General features: G+C 44.2%; 1 protein-coding gene across 1 annotated transcript in view; it reads left to right on the top strand.

The window, feature by feature from the left end:
• SETD5 (SET domain containing 5) overlaps positions 1–20,911 on the top strand; it is a 76,254-nt gene that overhangs the window by 13,182 nt on the left and 42,161 nt on the right. The window contains exons 2-7 of the mRNA XM_054280686.1: positions 12,697–12,871; positions 16,651–16,756; positions 17,634–17,845; positions 18,166–18,224; positions 18,629–18,816; positions 19,853–19,891. Coding sequence (XP_054136661.1) covers positions 12,801–12,871; positions 16,651–16,756; positions 17,634–17,845; positions 18,166–18,224; positions 18,629–18,816; positions 19,853–19,891 — 675 coding nt within the window. The 5' untranslated portion in view covers positions 12,697–12,800. The remainder of the gene's footprint in view (positions 1–12,696; positions 12,872–16,650; positions 16,757–17,633; positions 17,846–18,165; positions 18,225–18,628; positions 18,817–19,852; positions 19,892–20,911) is intronic.

The raw sequence follows: 20,911 nt of genomic DNA, 5'->3' as shown, positions 1-20,911 counted from the left end.
TCAAAACAGCAGACCCACCTATAAATTGTGAAACAGAGTCTTGGAAAGCAGTAGCTCAAAGGGCTTTAAGGTCTTTACAGCTTGTTGCCTGTGCATTGTACTTGGGCCATTATTTTATTTAAAAGTGTTAATGTGATTCCTGGACATATTGAAGAGGAGGGGGAAAAAAAGTGGGGAAAGGAATGTGAAGCAAAATAAGTAATCTTATAAACACAGCAGTGTTGAGACTGATACTGGAATTGAATTTTGGTTTCCATGCTTCAAGAAGAATGCCAGTGTATTTGGAGAGAATTCAAAGGACAGCTGCAGAAATGATCCAGGGACTGGAAAATAAGCCTCATGATGTGAGGTTTAAAGGAGCTCAACTTACTCAGCTTATTGAAAAGACAATTGAGAGAGGACTTGATCTTTCTGTAAAAGGACTTGTGAGATTTGCTGACAAAGACATAGCAATATCAACTGAGGTTAGACAAATTCAATTTTGAAGTACAGTTTCTTAGCAATGATAGTAATTGAGCATGGGATTTGTTTACAGACAAGGGGAAAGGAGCAAACATTCATCTTAGTCTTTTACGAAAGGCCCAGCATAGTTATTTTTGGAGAAAATACATTGCAATTTATTTTTTTAAATTATGATAATATGCCTTTCCTGACACTGGAGTTTAAGAATCCTTGGAGATTTTGTGCCATGATCAGTTGGTGCAAGTTCAGGTACATGAACTTGCAGTCACAGCCAAGATCATGAAATTAAGATGAATTTAGAGGAGAAATAGTTAAGCTGGTGCTAGAATACTGCCTTGCATAACACACATGAGATGTGAAGGGAACTCTGAAATTTAATGCTTTGTGGTCTGCATCACTGGAACGCAGCTCTTTCCCATACTGTGTTTCTTCAGATGTTTAAGATATGGTTAAGGCTTTCTGAAAGCCCCTACAGAGAAGCCCTGATGTAACTGTGTACACTCACAGTATTCAGATGAGCATTCCTGCATTCCAGTTCCTGCAGCAGAAGTCTGTAAATCTTTTTCATCCTTTTTTAGAAACAGTATGAAAAAAATTGCACAATGGCAATATGATTATAATTCTTCTGAGAGTAAGCACAAACTCTCCTGGTAGGTTTCATTCTTAAATGAATGTAGGATATTATCTATCTCTCAAGTTAACTGGACTTGTTCAGAAAGTTTATTTGTGTTGGAAATAATTGTAAGAAGTGGTGTTCTGATGGCACTTGTTTGCTGGTTTTCATGCTGTCCAAATGAGAGTACTTTAGCAATTCTACTTGTCCATCACATTGTAAATTCACCTTGGGGAATCGAGTGACTCAGTTTGGTAATGGCTCCAGATCATGCTTCTACTTTTTATTTGCAGTTGTGCATTCCACCACTCCCTTGACGGCTGCCAAGTTTCTGTATTTCCATAGATTACCTTGTTCCAGATGCTTTGCAGACATGCAGAGCTCTTAAATTCCCTTCTGGTAGCTCTCAAAATCTGCTGCTTTGTGCAGGTGGAGCTCTCCCGGTTGGTTCTGCCTGAGTGCATGCTCGTCCTTGCCTGTGCAGAGGAGGACCTTGAGCTACCTGGGCCGCTCTTTTCTCCTGTGTGGCTGCATTCCTGCCTCTCCTCTCTTCCTCCTCCATGTCCAGTCAGGGAGGAGCCCCATTGCTGTCACCTCTGCAGCTGTGCAGTAAGAAAATGCTTCTATGTTCTATGGAAGAAAAGGCAGCTGAACATTTTCTATCAATTTGTCACATAAATTGTGCTGTTTCTGAGGTGGGAAAGAAGTTATCTGGCAGCTGGAAGTTTCCTTGCTTAGGGCTAGAGGGATAGCAAACTGCAGGAACGTGTTGGGGCACTACACAGCACAAAGCAAAGACCTCCAGCTTCGAAATCAAGTGCAGCAACCCCTGCTACTCACCTTGTCCAGACAGCCCTGTCTGCCTTAACCTGCAGGAGCAGCTTGCAGGAAGAAGTCATAGCTGCACACAAAAGAGGTTGTGAGGGCTCAGTTTAAGAGTAGGGAAATCTCCCTCTTCCTTGTCTTCCCTCTCAGATGTGTCACTGTCCCCCTCTCCACAGCATCACGAGGCTGATGGAGAGGACCTGCTGGAGAAGGGCTCTCAGTCTGTTTAGCCTGAGCAGCTTTTCACATTTCAACCTCTTTATTTCATCCTGTGGTTGTACATACATGTGCTTAGTTGCATTTATGATAATTATGAAAAATACCCTGAATGTATCACTCTGCTCGTAATTCAACACTCAGAAAAGATGGAGGTACAGACAGCATTACAAAGATGTGTTACAGAACCACTCACTCAGCATGGCTTTCATGTGAGCTCTAGGTGAGCACTCTTGGCCAACTGTTTGATGTCAGTGCTCCTGTGTTACCACCCACAAGCAGTTAAGGTGGTTGATGGTGTGCTGTGTTCTTCTCAAAGGAAGAAATTACTAATTTATGTGCAAGTCATCAGAAATAAATCAGGTTTAAGTGATTTTTGTCTTTCTTCAGTCACTGGTTGCAGTTGTTTCACTGCTAATTTCTGGTCATCTGCATTTACTTTGAAATTGTGTTCAACTGGATTATCTGTTTTTTATCTTCTTAATACAAAAATGGACTATTCAAAAAAGTGATCGTGGCTCTCAGCACTGTCTCGCCAAGCTTTACATTTGTTGCCAGCAGTTAGGAAGTTGGTATTTGGGAGTTTCCTGAATAAGCATTACACCTTTTTCTCTGTGACTGTAAGAGTAAGTCTGTGATTATATTGTTTTACAAAAAAATGTACCAAAATAACTTTTAAAAATTTATATTCCTTAAATATGGTTGGACCAATGTATTGCTGGCTGCTGTCTTATTCTCTAAATCTGACTACTGGGTGAACATCCTCTCTGCATGGAGGATCCAACATGCAGAGCTGGGGCATGCCAAGTCAGTAGTACCTGCATTTTGGGACCAGTGCATATCTTACCTGTGCCAAAATACCATATAATGTGAGATGCAGCTCATCCAGAAAAGTGAAACACGATAAAGAACATCTCTTGGACATTGTTCAGCATCATTGAGTGGTTGGAAGCCCCAGAAGGGGAGTTAAGGATTTTTGGCTGATGCTGCCTTTAGGCCTCATGAGTGCTCTCCACCACTGTCCTACTGACTCAGTCTGCTCTCCAACAGGTTTTGTGCTGGGAAAAGCATATCTGCCAGAAATGTGTGGATTTGCTAGGGGTCCCAGAACCATCTTACATGACCATGAGTGCAGCTGGGCACCAGGTCCTGGGCAAGTGCTACAGTTGGTGATGTCTCCTAGAAAGATGTCCTTGAGAAGGGGATGTGGTGGGACAGTGCAGTGGGCTGAGCCTTGAAACTTGTCACAAAATGGCAATATTGCCAAAATCCTGTACAATTCACTGGATTTTAATGCCTAAGAGTGATTATGTAGCTCTGTGATGGATCTGACTCTTGCCATGTGCAGCACAGGTTGCAGGTGATTTTGTCACCCGGTTTCTCACTCGAGGCCCATCAGACAGACCGGTGTTTGTGGAACGCGGCTCAAGAGCGTTACACAAGCCTGGAGTAACTTCCTTACAACCTGGAGAAAAATGTATTTGCATGATCTGGAGCCCAGGTGCAAGGCTGCAAAACTTGCCGGTCACAAACCACAGAGGCCCGGTTGGAGCTGGAATGGCACTCGGTGATGGTTTGGGCAGGGGCGAAGGGTCAAAACGAGTCCTGTAATGGAAAGCAGGGCTGAACCTTCGCGTGGGAGCTGCGGCTCCATAATTGCCACACTGTGTGATGTTGCCATGGCTGCCCAGGCAGTCCCTGCGTGGTTTCCTGATGTGTGAGAGCAGGCCGAGGCTGCCGGCGAGCGCAGAGCTGCCCTACGTGTTTGGGGAGCTCAGGCGTGCGCTGGCAAGCCGCGGTGATGGGAGGATCCCTGTGTGGGAGATTGGAGGCTTTGAGCTCAGTCTCTTCCCCATCTCTTCCCTCCCAACAGATCAGAGAACGGGCTGTGATTTTTGCAGGACTTTAAAACACCTTTTTTTTTTTTTCCTTACTTATTTCTCTCCATTGCAAAGTTCTTCATTCTGCCTCAAGCCGGGGTCGTGCTAGGAGCGAGGCTGCAGTGTGAAATGGAGAATCCTGGGGGCACGAAGGAAGGCCTGGGGGGGCTTGCCGGGCCTGGGGGACTCTGGCATGTTTTGATCGCAGAGCCTTTGGCTGCCTTGCCATCTGCATAGCCTGTGAATAGTTTTCTCTGGCACAGACCTTGTTCCTTAGTGTTGCATCATCTCTGGGAGAAAGGCCAGGTCCGGAGCCCCAGCACAAAGGCTTTCTGAAGCCGATGAAGCTTGTTCTGTGTGCGGAGCGTCTCTCTCCTTCCTGTCGTCCTTTCCATGAGATTCCTGAAGCGGCCTCCGTCCGACAGCCCCCTCTCAACAGCTGCTTTTTCTCCGCCGCTTCCTGCACACCTGGCTGATGCAACGTCTGCCTGGGAAGCGCTGCCGGAGCCTCCTGTGAAGCGGGGTTGTTTGCCCCGATGGGAGTGGCCGGGCAGGCGGCCCTGTCACGTGGAGGCCCTAAATAGATGTATAAAGGAGACCTCGAGGCACAGGCAGAGAGTATTTAGTGGGATTATGCAGAAATCTTTTTTCCGATACTGGGGCTGGAGGTTGCAGTCCTACTCCTGGCAACTTGTTAGTGGTTAGGCTTCCACTGGTTGTAAGTTCGGGATACTGCTCTGTGCCAGTAAATCCTGCTGATTCCCCTTCTATATTCAGCGACTTCCCGTGACTCTGGACTGTCTGAATTCTCATGGGAACTGTAATTCTCTGGCTTTGGATGTGATCCTAGTTATTGCCCTTTATTGCCGAGTTTCCCTCTGACCTTGCATGTGGTACAGTCTTTTCTCTCTGAAATACCTTCAAAACGCAATTTCAGGGTCTAAAGGTTTTTTTCTTTTTGTGGGAGGGTTGTCTGACAAGCTTTTAAATTTAATGTTTGTCTACTTAGGAAAGTTTAATGGTTGCATGAATGAAACCATTAATGTGAATACTATTGTATCCACAAGCAACAAAATTTAGAACAAGGAACCACTTTGGTCTGTTAAGATTGAACCAATGTTATTTACATTATTTAAATTAACCTTGAATCTTACTTGATCTGTAGCCATTTTCTGGTGTAGGGAGGTCTCTTAAAACCTGAAAACATAGGGATATATATGGACAGGGTGTGGTGGACTGAGCAGTGGTACTTCCAATATTGCTTTTCCTAGTTATCAGCCCCATTGAAGAAATTTATTGCCCCTAGAACAGTGTCTAAATGGGAATATGTATTTTACCTGTTTCTGCTTTTAGTCCAGTCTTCTTGGCATCAGCTGCAATTGATGAGACATGGCAGTGTTTCCTTCCTGCCACCTGTTTTGGCAAAGACTTAGACGAGATGGTCGCAGCAGTAACATCAGCTGCCACAGCTGGATTCACTGGAGGTTGGTTGTCAAACTCTTAAACTCAGAGTATCTGTTCTGAACCTTTTTGTTTGCATTTTTGTGACATACAGGCATTTGACTGTTCTCCTTCACCTCATGGGAAAAGGGAGCAGCAACCTCACAGTATAGGACCAGCATAGCAATTAGGATGTGTTCCCTGCACTGCAGAATAGTTTTGCCCTATGACTGTTACAAAATCAAAAGTTTGTGGAACTGGAAGAGAAAAGGGATATTTTTCCTCTCTCCTATTCCATGTACTTTAGTAATTTTTTGTCTCAACTGTGATGCCTTATGTGTAATCCTTTTTTTCTCTTGTATTACTATATATTTTCCAGAAAATAGTAGAGAACTGTATTTGCAAAAGTAAAATGTAATAAATACAATAAAATATACTAAATTAAAAAATATAATTTTAAATGCTTCATTATTAGAAGAATTTGTCACCTTTGCCAGCAACTTGGAATGCTGTGAGATAGAGCCACTGTAAAGCAATGTTTTTAGCATAGAAAGGGGTTCTTTTTGAGTCTGTGGTATTTTTCTGAATTTCTCCAGTATTTCTGTTATTAATTTAGTTTTATTCTGCTGATTTTAGATTTTCATAGTGTTGTGATATTTTCTTGAAGATTTCCTCTGTTTATGACCCTTAAAATTATGTGGGCTTTAATATGACATTCTTGGTTGGGATAATCCTTTTTGCATTGCATTGTTGTCATTCCTTTAAAACACTGTCTGTGTCACCTGCTCAGCACACTGTGTGTGCAGACCATGCAGATGCTGCCAGGTCCCTTCTCGTCAGTGTGGGGTGCAGGCAAAGTTCCCTGGCATGTGCCTGCCACCTCTAGATAAACATACCTCAGAATAATTTGGTCTGCCATGGATCACTGCTACTCTTGTAATTTGCTTCTACTTTCTAATATGGCATTTTTATGGAATTATCCTTATTAATGACTCTTCAACCAATTTACAAGCAATAGAAATTAAACTTTATAGTAAGGTTCTGTGATGCAAATTGGATATTTTAAGAAAGTCCAAACAAAGCCTTGTTTGGATCTTTATTTCTGGAGCATATTGAACAGTCAAGGATGTGATTGAATTGTCCAGGAGAAAGTATTTCTGGAGGCAAAGTCTTACCCGCCCTTTTTTTATCTCCTACTAAATTTCTATTTTTTATCATAGTATCTGAAATCTTTAATGATTTCAAATGAAAACAGGATTTTGTTTTGGTTTGCTTAATATCTTGACTGCCGAAGCAGCAGCAAAGTTTTGAGGTTATTCTTTTTGCTTTTCACAGTAATTTCTGCAGTCTTGGGTCAGTTGCTAAGAGTACTTGACTATGCATTTTGTAATTTCTCTGCTTGGTTTAATTCCTATCAGTTGCTCTCTCATTATTTGTAGTCCCTTAAGGTGTAGTTCACAGAGGAGTTTAACTAAAATTGATGTTTTCTTCATGAGATAAAATGATGGAATTGTGTTCATGGATATTGTGAAAATTGCCTTAAAATGGCTTAAACCTAGTTTAATTTTTTTATTAAATTTACTTACTTTCCATCTGTTTCCAAATTTTATCAAAATCAGTTTAACTTGCTTGTACCTCATATAATGGCTTACGTAGCCTTCACTGAACAACTTTATCATGCTGACATTGGCTAAGTAGGTGTATGCATAAATATGTGTTGAGGTAGTGTGTAGTGCTTTCACAGGCCACTTCAAGAATAATGGGAATGGTTAATATGATTTCATATCTTGTAGGGAACAACTTGACTGATGCATAGGCCCATGGATACCAAAAGCATTTTTAATCATCCATATTCTAAAAGCAGTAGTCTTGCTATTCCCTGATCTTTGACTCCAGCTCTTGTGAGTGTGATGAGCAGGAACAGCTCTCACTGGGTTCTTGCTTTTTGACATTTTACAATTTTAAAATGCTGTTATTCTTGTTCTAAGAGCTTGTCAGTGTTTTTTCAAGGTTTTCTAGATCCCAGAGAGCAAAATGAACTCTGAACCAAATATGTACATACAAGCATTTCTTTTTGCATATGGTTGGATGCCTGTAAACCAGGGGACAGTTTTGAGAAAGGCCTAAGACAAATCAATCTTTAACCATTGTGCTATACTTGTCAATAATTTGGTTATCGTGGTATGCATAGCTAGTAATGAATTCCAGTGTTGCCTGTTACTTTGATCCTTCCTGTAGCAGACCAGGACTGAGTTCTCCCAGACCCCTTGGGATAGAATTGCTGTCTTGCTTTGTCAGCCCACTAGCAGATGATGTATGGATGGATGTAATGATTATAGTGAATACTTATATCAATATTTCATTCTTTAAAACTGGCACAGTTGTTTCCTTGCTGCTTAGTGAACCCAGCTTGTTTTCAGAGCAGAGCTAAGCATTCCTATTGGTAGATTGAGGCACAATTCAAGTACTTTTAGCAATCTGTTTCACAGTCAGTTGGAGCTAAATGATTTAAGCATTTATCTGCTCTGCCCCTGTGTCTGTGTAGATGTCCTTATAGAGCAACATGTCTGAAATTCAGGGAATTTGATGCATTTTTTTACCTAACTGTTAAATACAGAAAACCTTGATCTGTTTCTGTTTGCTCTAAAGGTGCTTTCCCTTCTGTCAAGGATCTGACCTTGACATGAGGTTTGTGCATGAACAGGGAGTGCTTGGTTGGACTCAGGTGGACTGTGCACATATTTGAGTGGCACTGGCTGATGAGAACACTATGTCAGCATGGTAATGGAAGCTGTTCCTGTTTACATGAGATGTCCCATAGATTTTGATTATTCTGAAATTTCCAGGGGAAAAGAAAAATGAAGAAGATTTAAGATGCTAACACTTGTTACACTGCTCCACATGCCAAGTGATTTGCCACTGGTGCAGATGACAGTGTGAGTATGAACTCATCAGACCTTGCTGTTTCTGTCCCAAATGAGGCTGCCTGAGAGGATGCCAAAGAAGGCTGCATGGCAGAGCTGCTACTACCAGTTTTCCACCAGCTCTGGACTGGCCTGTGGCAGTATGAGGTGCAGGAGAAGAAAGTGCTTTGAATTTTATATGACTGGTAGTCGCGTGGGAGCTTAAAAAATGTGTAACTCATTATACACAGAGCTCATCCTTTGTAGGTGACTTAGAGGCCCATTGCTAAGCATAGAGAAGATGATGGTGGTTATTGTTCAGATATTAGTAATTCTGGGTTGTAAAAAGTCTGGAATCTGTTTCCAGTTTGGGACTTCAATAACTGGAGTTGCTGGGAAGTGTGGGGAGAGGTAAAGGAAGCGCTTGTCTGTTCTTTACTGTCTGCAAACAAGAAGTGGTTGCTGTCATTGCACATAGAGGTGATTTCCCTGTTCTCCCTGCCCTGGCTCACATGTTGAAGTTTTGCATAATCAGAAAATGCTTTTGTCAGTTTGTCCACGATATGGTTGTACCAGTGTTACCTTTTTATCTTTCTTGGCCATGCATAAGACACTGGTTGCACAATGGTAAAGTATTTCAGGCTCTCTGTGGCCACAGACTCACAGATGTGCACTGACCCTGCAGAGGAACAGGATGAATCTCTGTCCTCCCCCTGCTTGGTAGCTGCTTTGCCCTTGAATCTGTGACCGTGGGAGGGTGCAAGGGACACATTCTGTCCCCCCCTGACATTGTACAGCATCACCTGAGCAGCACCAAAGGGAGATGGAATCTGAATTTAGGTAGCACATGCAATCTGTGAGGCTGTGCCCAGGGTTTTTTCTCTGCAGGGGAAATTTTCATGATGCTCACAAATACTCTGTAGAGTCTGTCAGCAGATGTTGCACACCATGGGTGCCCAGCGGTGTCTGTATGACTGGGACATGAGTGAAGACAGGTACAGCCACATCTTGAAGGAGGAAACTCTGGTGAGCTCTTTGACTCACCATGCTTGATTGTCCCTGTTAGTACAGACTTTTAACACCACGAGTAATAAAGTGAGTTTCCAGCAGTAAATTTTCTGCATCTGCTTTATTTGTACATGGATGGCACTGGCTGTGGAAGTGAGCCAATGCAGCGCTGCAGCCATTGCATCCTAAACAGCGTTCTGAAAATTCAGTTCACTGTTACAGCAGCAGGTGTTGCTTAACCTTCCCTTGGCCAGCTTTGATTTATTACAGTCCTTTCTGTCAATACAGGATGTTACCTGAAGTAACTGAATAGCACATATTCACAGTGTAGCCAAGGCAGCACTCGCAGTGGCTCAGTCCCTTGGCATGTGACCTGTGCTGAGAGAGAACTGGGGATCCCAGCTGGGCTGGCTGTGTGGGTGGATGCTCATCTGGGCTGTTCTGATGATGTTGGGGAAGACCAAGTATCCTTATACCAGTATGACTGGTTAAGGAGACTGCTGTGTAGGTGCCAAATGTGGAGGAAAAAATATCTTTAAATGCTGCACTTTGAAAACCAGCTAAATATTATCTACCTGTTAGGCCATCAAAATTCCCATCTCCATTTGATTTCAAGAAGAATTGTGTTGTAAGGCAGACAGATTTGTGCTGTGGTCTGAAGCTCATTAGATTTGAATTAAGACACTGAATTTAGTAAAACTTCTTCCAGTGGCAGCAGAGAGAACTGGGTGTGACCTCTGGTTTTTTTCTCCTTCAGCTGTATTTTTGGGGGTAGAGGTAGGTAGGACCTTGGGGATTGAATGTACAGGAAATTGGCCAGTTTGGTAGGTGAACATGTAGATCTCAACCCCAGAGTTTTCTGTCAGGCTGGTGTTCTGCATGTTAGCAGGCCAAGTGTCGTGAAGTCCAGACTGTAATGTAGCCTGAAGGTGATGTGGTCTTGGACAGCCCTTGAAGCTGGTCTCAGCAATTCGTTTTGAATTGTCACATTGTCACAGTTGAAAGTACACATAAAATAGCACCAAACAGTAAAATCTGAACAAGGGTGATAGTTGGGGAAGTATTGCTGGGTCAACATAAAAGTGAAGTGGAATTTGCCTTGTTTAACCTTTCGATTTGCTATTTCATGTTTCTCCAGTAATCTGCTTCCCAAAAATGGGAGTTCAGACCATATCAGTGCAGTAGCCTTTGTACAATACTGATAGAAAGAGGCTTTCCTATGAGAAGTGGGTGAAAACTTGTCCCAGTTACCCCTGGACTGCCCAGGTATCCTGTGACTCTCTAGTCCAGAAGCTGCACCTGAAATCCTCCAGTTCTGCTGAGTCACAGGCAGGCGGGAGGCTGGAATCCATCCTGAACTGTCAGGCTGCTGCCAGCTGGGTACAGTCATTGGCAAAGGCATGAGATCAATAGAGGGAAAAACATCTAAACAAGTATTTAGAAAGATTACTGGGTGTGGGGAGAGGAAGAGTTTTCCATGTTCCTTAAAGAGAAGGATGCTTCAGACACTGACAAACTTGTTGTATTGCTTTTAACCTTGTGCTAGAGTTTTACGTGACTTGGTTGAAGCAGGGATTGATGTCTGTAGCTTTTAGCTGTATTTTAGGAGCAGTTTGTCTCATCTTGTGGCAGTGTAGAAATCACAACTCTTGTCACAAGCACAAGAAAGGGTAAATAAAACACTTCTGGAAGGTCCTTTTTTTTTTTTCCCCAGAAAACACACTCAAGGACACTGGGCTGTCTTGGGTTGGAACTGCTTGTGAGCTTAGTCCTGCCTGTTTCCTTTTTCATCTCCCACCTCCCTGTGAGACCATTGCTTTGGGGCATAACAGGGAATTGCCATAGACCACTTAGAAATCTTTATGTGCTACTTCTGTAATTCACTGTATGCCTGTCATACTCTCTGAAAGATTTTCCATAGGGATGTATGCTGAAGAAGGAAAGTATTTCCTTGTGCCAAGACAAGTGGCAGACAAGTGGCCTGCCTTTTAAGACAGGAAAAGGCAACATAGCATGTAGCAGTTAAACTTTCTGACTCTCACTCTTCATTTGCCCTTATAGTGAGTGTGTGTTTTTGTTTTTCTGGGGGTTTTGTGTATTAAACAATGGCTGGGCTGTGGTGTCCAAAGGCAGTTCCCTGTGAGAAATTCACTACCCACAGGAAAAGTTGGCTCACGGCCTCTCTGTAGCCCAGGAGGGTTCGCTGGCAGAGCCCCGAGATGCGGGGAGCATGTGACAGCGGGCTGGTTTGTCTGCGCTGCCGGAGCCAGGGAAAGGCGGTGGAAAGTATTCAAGGCTGCCCTTAAAGTTTAACGTGCAGAGAGGGTGGCTGTCACCATTTTTCTTTGGTTTTGCAGCTACCTTTGCTGCGTGCAGAAATGCAGCTTCTTTCTCTTTGTGTTGTGGGGGGGTTCTCTCGAGCTGTGTAGAATAATAGCTCCTTTATGCTCATCTGTGTTACTGAGGCGATTTACATAACGAGGAGCTGATCCCATTTCACCTCCGGCCGCCATCCGACCCGAGGAAGTCCGCGTTTATCGGCAATTTCTCTCGCGGCCGTACAAAGCGCTGTGGTCAGCAGGGAAGGTGGAGCCCGGGCTTCCCCTCACGGCCGGCGGCTGCGCCCCGGTGCCGCCGTGACTCACCCGGCTCCCCGCACACAGCCAATGGTCCCGCCGCATTCCCCAGGCGTCTGACGTGGCTGTGCCGCGGGGAGGTGTCGGGGACAGCCGGGGCCGCTGTGTCAGGGCTCGCTGAGCCAGCGCCGCGCAGTCCGGGATGGGCCTCGTGGCCCTGGGGAGCCCTCGGTGCTGTGGGAGCGGCTGCTCTGCCGCTCACGCTCCCCTGTGCTGTGGGCCTGGCAAATGCACCTCCAAACTGATCTCCAGGGAGAGGTCTCAGCTCGGTCCACCCTGGCATTGTCTAGTTGTCCACAGAGATGGGATTTTCCCTACAGCTCGTTTGGGGAAAGAGTTAGGAAATGCTGATGGAGGGCTGTGGGTGATAGGTGACAGCTGCTGCTTATATGCAGAAGGAGCTAATAGATTACTTATCTGATAATTATTCCTAAGTTTACTTGGGGGAGGAGGGAACTGTCATTATCAGCTTTAAGGCAAAGCAGCTCATTGCATGTCAGTCCAACACTGTAAAAAACCCCCAGCCTCCCCACCAAACTTCTGCCATGTACCTCTTCCCTGGCCCTACATATGAAAATGAAGTAAAAATGATGTGGCATGTCACTGATGGAAATCTATTTCTGCTTTTCTTTGCTATGAAAGCCTTCTTTAGAGGCATCCAGGGAGACCTGACCCCATAACGGAGATGCAATGCTTTGTTTCTACCCCGGTAGGTTTCCCCATGTCCGTGACGTGTTGGCCGAGGCTCTGCGGCTCCTCTCCGCCCTCGGAGCGGCCAGTCGCTGCCCTCTGGACTCCGTGATCCCCGACGGGCGTCATGAGCATTGCAATCCCTCTGGGAGTCACCACACCAGATACGTCCTACTCCGACATGGCTGCAGGATCGGAGTGAGTGTTACCCCAGGGATGAGGAGAAAGGAGAGCGGGAGGGTGCCAGAGGGCTCACCTGGAGTCGGGCTGTAGGATTGGTGCCCGTGCTTTCTCCACTCGGGAGAAAGGGGCTGCTGAGAGATGGGTATTAACAAATGCAGTGTTATGGAAATTGGTAAGTTTGACAGAGGATATGGGGAAAAGGAGAATTCCAGCAGTATGAGGCACTCAACCTTGGGTTTTTTATCAGCTTGGCTAGTAAATCTATACTCAAGTGCAGGCTGTCATGCATTTGCTGTACCCAGGCTTGACGTTGGCATGGTACAAACCAGCTCCTTTTCCAACAGCTGCAATGTGAGGGATCAGCGTGCTGAACCTTCCTCTCAGTAGAGCCTATTAGCTCAGACTTGGTACCAGTCTTGTGTGACTGATTTGTGGAGACCTTTGGAGTTTGACAGAGATGTGAGACAGCATCAGCCTGGGTAGGCACCTTTATTTTGTTTCTGTCCCTGAGCAGACTCCAAGGAGCACACCTCAGAGAGCATCCTTTGGAGTCCCCACCACAGGATCATGTGCAGGGCTCTCACTGCAGCTTTATCTCTGAGGCCTGTTGGAGAGGACTTACATTTCTTTAAAAACACTCTGCTTCTGCAGAGTCAGGAGCATTTCAAAATCAGGAAATACTGCATTGTGATCTCTTCTTAAAACCCTTGTTTGAATGATGTCAGCTAGGATTAGAATATGTTTTTGTCAAGGATGAGAGCAAGGGCTGAAGTTTATTTCTGTGTGCTTCTGCCTCCTGCTTACCTGCATCCTTCTTTGAAACACAGAGTGTAGTATCTCTTTACAAAAATCTACAAATGACGTTTTGGAGATAGGTTTCTCCCATGTATTATCTAGAGGTATCTATTATGCAAATACCTGCATGTCAGCTGGATCAGTGTAGAACAGAAATTGCTCCAGACTATTGATTTTGATCTGTAAGAGCAGTGGGCTGAGGTTTGAATCACTGTTTTTCCCTTCCATCTCACCCTAATTCGACTGTGCATAGAGTTTGACTACATGGTTGTACTCTCTGCAAGACTGCTAATGCTCTTTTTTGTCTGTCTTGGCACTGACCCCATTCTGGCCATTCTGCTTTGTGATGCTTCATTCCATCCTAAAGCCCACATTTTTACATGTTGTTTTTAAACAGAGAATCAGAATCTAGTAAGTCACTCATCTGCGCTGGTTACATGATCCTTCACTTTTCAAGATCTATCATTTAGTACTGCTTGTCACCCTGCTTCTCCCACAGCAGCTCTTTGAAGACTCAACATGCAGGAATTTTAAACTGTTTATGGCAGGAGGAAGAGTGCTAAATAGTTTGCTCATGTACTTTGCTTTCGAAGCTGAGCGTGGTAGGGAGAAGAGCCAGATGTGTCTGCGCATGTGTCCCTTGTAGCATTTAAGTATCAAAAAGACTGACTGTAAACCTTCTGCAAAGCATTTTCTTTTTCCCTTGTCAGAAATTTGTAGGTCCAACTTGAGGCTAGGCTGGAGTGCTTCGAAAAAAGGTGTTTGAAGATTTCTGAATTGGTTTCTCTGCCTGTTTTCTAAAAATTGGGAATGCCAGGACTTCATTCTCCAGGCTTTGCATCAATGCACTGTTACTGCTGAAGTGTCCTTCATGGGTCTGTTCAAAGTTAAGGCTGTCCTTCACTTTGCCTTTGAAACTCTTTGGTTTGATACATTAAGTCTGGGGTACCTGAGCTTTGTACCTCTTAAAAGGAATTTATTCTGAGATGTGCACCACGAAGGCAGTGGGGAAGGTAAAAGGAAAATGAGCTGATCTCTTTACAGGCTGAGCTTTAGCATCTTCCCCAGCCTCTGATACAGAGAGGAGGTGAAAATGGTGTAGGGTGTTGCTGTTCATCTGAGGGTGATATGGAGGCTGCAGAGTAGTTTTCTGTGTTAGTCTGACTGCATATTGGGAGGTGTGGAAGCTCCTTGGCATGCTGCTGCTGAGGAAGCATGGGCCCCAGCGTTGTTGCCCCTGGACACCGTTGCACCAACAATTCTGAAGTTTTATTGCTAATGCTTGCAGAGCATTGCTGGTATTCCAGTCTGACTGTGCTTAGGAATGTGGGTGACTTGGACAGAGGACATATCTGCTGTTTAGAGAGTTTAGGCTCTTTTCCTTCTAATACTGAAATATTTCTGAAAGGGTTATTAAACCTGAATGGATTTGACACTGTACCAATCTGAAAGTCCTAAAGGATTGTTGCAAAGGCTGGATTATGTGGCAAGCTCTACATGGTACCTTTTATTAAGAAATACATCCTTTGAGAGAGAACATCTATATCTCCTGCTTCTGACAGTTTAGCTGGCTGTAGTCACATTGAAAACTGACTGAATTTATCATGTCATGCACCTAAATCCTGAGCTACAGAGATGTTTTTTGCATAGGTGTAATGTCTTCTACTTTCTGCAGTTCTTTGTACAATAAATTATTGCTCCTCTATGTTGCAAAGACAGACCCACCTTACTCCAGAATAAGCCAGAAGCTCAGAGGTTGGTGCCTTGGAGAATAGATGAGGTTGAGTGGCAGGGTGGGGCAAACTTCAGTGCAGCAGAGATTTCAAGAGCTAATAGGAAGTCCAAAGGGCAAGGGGTTACTCTTCTTGGGTGCCTAAGCCCTGCCCCACGTGTGATTGCTGGCCATTGTTTGATGGTGCCTGATTCATGCTGACTATGTAGGACCCACTGAGAATCCTGTGAGATCTCACCAGAGCAGCAGAGGTCTGAGGTAAAGTTTTCCTTTTCTATGTTTTTCTTCCCTGCTTGCTCAGCTCCATGCTGTAATTTTGATGAAGATTCTATCTGCAGACATGATTCAGTAATATTCTGCCATACTCTGATACAGGCCCTACTTCTGATCTGTGCAGGTTATCTGACTTGTATCTTCTCCTTGTAACAGAAGACAGCATGTTTCCTTGCTGGTGTTCTGTCTGTAGCCTCATTATCTAATATCCCCTGCATTGAATTGCAGCTATCCCTTCTCTGAGTAGGTTTTCTGCAGCTTTCTGCTGAGGATATACCTTTGATTTTTAGCTGTTTTTTTTCACCACCCTGTGGTGGAAGAGTGCATTGTACCTTAGCAGCAGATTTCCTGTTCTGCTCATTGCAGGCTGTTGTATAGAACGCACAGGGTGAATCTGATCTGTCTGTGACCACTATCTGTCCAGGACATGGATTTTGTTGTCTCTTTGTAACAGGAATCTCCAGTTCCTGGTAGTTGCTGTCAGGATAGCTGCAGTTTTCATGCAGGCTTTATCACAGGATGTTGGACTCAGTAACAATTGGTATCTGAGGGAGAGAGAAGCAAGTGCAGGTGCAGGAAAGCTGCTTAGCTGCAGTTGAAATAAGCTGTTGCAGAGATGAAATGGCAGTACTGTTCAGTGGCTTTGAGATTAGGCTAGCTGGGTTCAGATGCGAGTGCTGAACTAGACCCAATTTCCTCAACAATAAGGAAACTGAGCTTCTTACCTGCTAATTACCTTTTTAACTTCTCAGACTGAGACCTAGTTTTAATGAGCTATATAGGGTGGCCCTTACTCAGTTCCTTCCCTCTTAAAGCAGGTTCATCCTGTACAGTTTCTGCACACATGATGCTTGGTGAAACGCATGACACCACCTCGATTTCATGAAGTTTCTTCATTTTGAGCTCATGTGTTCAATAGAAAAGAGCAGTGAAATACTGGCACTAAAAAAAATGATGTTGTATTGATGGGTTTTACTTCTGGCCCTTTCTGCAGCCCAGAGTCTGTGGAAGCTAGTCCAGCTGTCAGTGAGAAGAATGTGTACTCCAGCCACGGCTATGGGGCCACCCAGAAACACAGCTATCGCGGGCTGCCTTACGCAGTGAGTACTCTCTCTGCAGTGAATCAGCTCTTTACTGTCTACTTTTACTCTTTTCTGCTTGTTCCATAGTTCTTTGCCTATTAAGCCTTAGGAATTTTGGCTTATTTCTTAGGGAACACTAAGTTAGAGCTGAGTTCTGCCATACGTTTTTCATTTCTGTGTTTATTGTTTGTGAAGTCTCGCATACTCTACAGCAAACTTTATTAGTGTTCTAGGTGATAGATTTTTAACTGAATGAAATAAATGAATGAAGTGTGAATACATATGAATATATAATATTTTCCTGGTGGTAATTTTATGCCCCATTTGGTTTATTGTGCACTATTTATACTTGTTTCAACTGCATAGATTTTCACAGTGGTAACTTAAAAGAATGAGGATCAAGGAGCAGTCAGGAGCATGGGAGGGGGAGCATGGCTTGAAGCTGTGGGATGAACAGGGTGTCACAGAATCATTGAGGTTGGAAGGGGCCTCTTGAGATCACATAATCCAACTTCCCTGTTCAAGCTCTGCCTGAGCAGGTTGCTCAAGACCATGTCCAGTTGAGTTTTGAATATCTCAACAGACAGAAACTCTACATCTCAGGGCAGCTGGTTCCACTGTTTAAACACTTATGTCATCTCAGATTATTAGCAGTACAGCAGTTAATGTCGAAATAGCCTGGTTGTTTTCATAGGTTTTGAGTTTAATTCATTGGTGCTGAAGGAAATAATTTACATGTTTCAGAGCTATTACTGTACCTTCTTGATAGGCTGAGGAATTCAAGCTATTGTTTTACACGAGTTAAATATTAACCTGGGAACTGTGGATTTGGGACTTCAGTTTCTAGGCATCATATCTTCACATTAAAAGTAGTACTGCAAATACTCATTTTCAGGATCATAATTATGGAGCCCCTCCTCCTCCAACGCCGCCAGCCTCTCCTCCTGTCCAGACCATTATACCTCGTGCAGAACTGAATGGCCTGCACTCACCTGATGAGGAGAACTCCGGGGATAGTGAGAGCTCCTCAGAAGGGGAATCAATTCCCACTTGGTGCCACTGCAGTGTCTCTCAAGATGGTTTCCTCCTCAAGTGTGAAAAGTGCAGGTAAGCTTTGGTGCAGTGCAGATCTGGGCTGCTCCTTGTCTTGACTGCTCATACTGAACCGTGTCACCTTTGGGCTGTGGGACAGACTTCCTTTTGCTAACTGGAGCATTCTTTCCAGTGCTTTACCCAGTATTGACCCTCCTCCTTTGCGTTGTCAGCCTGACAAGTGTTGGTGGCACCAGGAGTGGAGATGAGGATGTTAAATCGATGTTCTTATCATCCTGGGCCCCACTGAGGGCACGCATCTTGTGACATCCTGTTGAATTTCAAGTGACTTTACTCCTACAAACCAGCTTCAATTGTGCATTCTCCTTTGGCAGAGGAATGAGCAGGGGGAAGGTGATCAGACTCCGCCACCGGAAGCAGGACAACGTGTCAGGTGAGTTTGAGGTTATAATTCTGATAACAGTGTCTTTATTTTCTTTCTTCAAGACCTTTGTCTTTTGGATGCTGTAATCATTTCACTGTGATCAGTGCCAGCTAATGTTCTTTGCTTCCCAACCACTGGGATTTTCTCCTCTCCTTACGCTTCACCTCAGTTAGCTCTAGGGAAAATCAGATTATCTTGCGAACAGAAAAGGAGAATTTTCATCAGTGCCATTCTGTGACATATCAGAAGTTTGGAACACCTGTTCCCAGTTTGGGTGGGAAAACTGAGGTGGTATAATACTCTCAGGGAAGAGCTATGCAGGGGCAGCAAGTTGTCTTGATGAAAACGGACATAAGGGTAAGCTGTGCTCTCAGGGATGAGAAGCTGTTCTCATGAAGCACTTGTCTCTCTAGGCGGGGACAGCAGTGCCACTGAGAGCTGGGATGAAGAACTCTCGCCCTCCACAGTGCTGTACACGGCCACGCAGCACACGCCCACCAGCATCACGCTGACCGTCAACCGCGTCCGCAGGAGCAAACCCAAGAAGAGGAAGAGGAGTACAGAAAAGGCTCGTGCTGCTCCAAAGGCCAAAAAGATCAAGGTATGTGGAGAGAGACAAGGTTGCTGCAGTTCCTACCAAATGCTGTGCAGAGTGTTGTTATGAGCAGGTTGACAAGCGGGCAGCAGACAAGATATTTTTGTTCTGTCAAGAATTGCTCTTTTGGGTGTAATAATGGGACGCCTTGTATTTGTGACCTGCTGGAGTACGTGGCTGTTGGTTTAAAAATTACCTTGCTGGAGCTCCACCCTTATTTCCCAATGCTGTCCATTCATGCTCAGCGCTTGGACTCAATTACATATTTTTTCCTTTTGCTGTATTAGGATTTGGGGAAGTAGCTTTTGGAGTCTGGCTGTTTGTGGGAAAGGGTCAGTCTGTGAATAGAATGAAAAATGAAGGGAGCGTGGTATTTTTTAGCAGGCTTTGTTGAGGAATTTGGGCTGCAGAGCTTCTTGGCACTGTTCTTCAGGGACAGAGATAGTGCCTGTGTGGAAAACTATGTAGGTAGTGATGAACATTTGTTGAGGGATGACTTTACTGTCTTGTTTATGAGGATCTGGGGACTGAAATAATTTTGAATTGCTTATATTGGAATGCAAGTGTGTGAGCAGCTGGTTCTTTCCCATCATCTGCCAGCTTTACCATGATTTTCCACAGGCTAGGTTTCCCTTGAAGTTCTTCTGGTAGGCACTGATTAAATAAAATACTGGGGGGCAGGAACGATGTGTGGTCTGGAGGGGTTATTTTGTTGTTGTGAACCACCTTAATTCCGTTGCTGGACCTTTCTTGTGTCAAAGCAAGTGAGGTTAGTTGGGAAAGTTTTGGTTTTGATCTTGACATTTTTACTAAGTGTGAGGCAGGCTTTTTTAGTTCAGAAATCCTGGCCATCAAGCTTTTCAGCAGTTTCAACTGGATTTGCATTGCAGAGTCTCTTTTTGTTCAGGTTCATTGTTTCTTGTGTAGGTTTTCCTGTAATTCTTGCCATCTTTTATTAAGGATTGAAGTGAGTGTGAGATTCTAGTTCTTAGGGAATTTATAATACTTTGTTTTTTTCTCTCTCTCCTTGTCTGGGGGACAGGCTTTTCGAGAGGGCTCACGAAAGTCTCTGAGGATGAAGGTGAGTAGAAATGACAACCCTCTGTGTTGGTGGTGGGGCTTTTCCCCCTTTATTTTTTCCCTCTTTTGGTTTCCCTGGGAAACTTCTGATTGTGGGGCCAGCCTTGTAATAACTCCAACCTTACAGTGCACCACAAGGAGGCCTATTCAAAAGGCTATCACAGGAATGGCCCCTTGAACCTTCCATTTGCTTCTGATAGCTTCCAGTCAGATAATGCAATCCAGTTCTGAGAGGTGATTGATTCATGGCACTTGGGAGTGGGGTGTTTGATGTAAGGGATGTAGAACTGGTTGTGGCTGCTCTTCTGTGAGGGCAGTTATTGTTTGATTGCATCAAAGCTATTTCAAGCTTGGACATCAAAGTAGTTCACAAGTTTAATATTGGGAGTCCCTAGGAGTGCTGCCTTGTTTGTCTCCACATCCTCTTACTAGGAATGGATGGGACAATATATTTATCTCTGACTTCCTGCAGTAGTGATAGGTGTGGCCACTGAATAGGAAGGTTATTTGACAAAAAAAGTAGACTTGAACTGTAAGCTGCATTTATTTCTAAACACAAGAGGTGCCTTAAGGTTTGCTCAGCTCCACCTGACCCCAGTCCTGCAGCTGGCAGTGGCTTCTGGCAGGTGGCTGAGAGGAAAGAGGACATGTGGTGTCCCTATGCACCATCTCCATAGCATGCAAGTGACTTGAGAGGGTAAAAATGCATGGCAACTCTTACTATGTTTTTAATATATATGATTAAAATAATGATTGCTCTTCACTTGTCCTTGTTACTAAGACCTCAGTGTCATATGTGTCTCAGTGCTTTATGAAGTCAGTTGAGTTGCTGAGCTCTGGAGTATTTGTTGAGCTACTTCAACTACTGCCAAGTAAAGAATGAAGCTTAAGTCTTTTTCTTTCTACCAGCTTCTGTTTTCCCCTCCTTTACAAGACAGTCTAAACGGATTACCTGATTTTGCCCTCTCTTCTTTACTGTGCTTAAGACTTGCAGTTTTAACCCTGTGGGTATTAGCTTATG

Source organism: Melozone crissalis, unplaced genomic scaffold, assembly GCF_028551555.1.
Source record: "Melozone crissalis strain CALT ecotype California unplaced genomic scaffold, PUWL_Pcris_2 ptg000029l_1, whole genome shotgun sequence".
NCBI lineage: Eukaryota > Metazoa > Chordata > Aves > Passeriformes > Passerellidae > Melozone > Melozone crissalis.
This window is presented reverse-complemented; position numbering and strand designations above follow the sequence as displayed.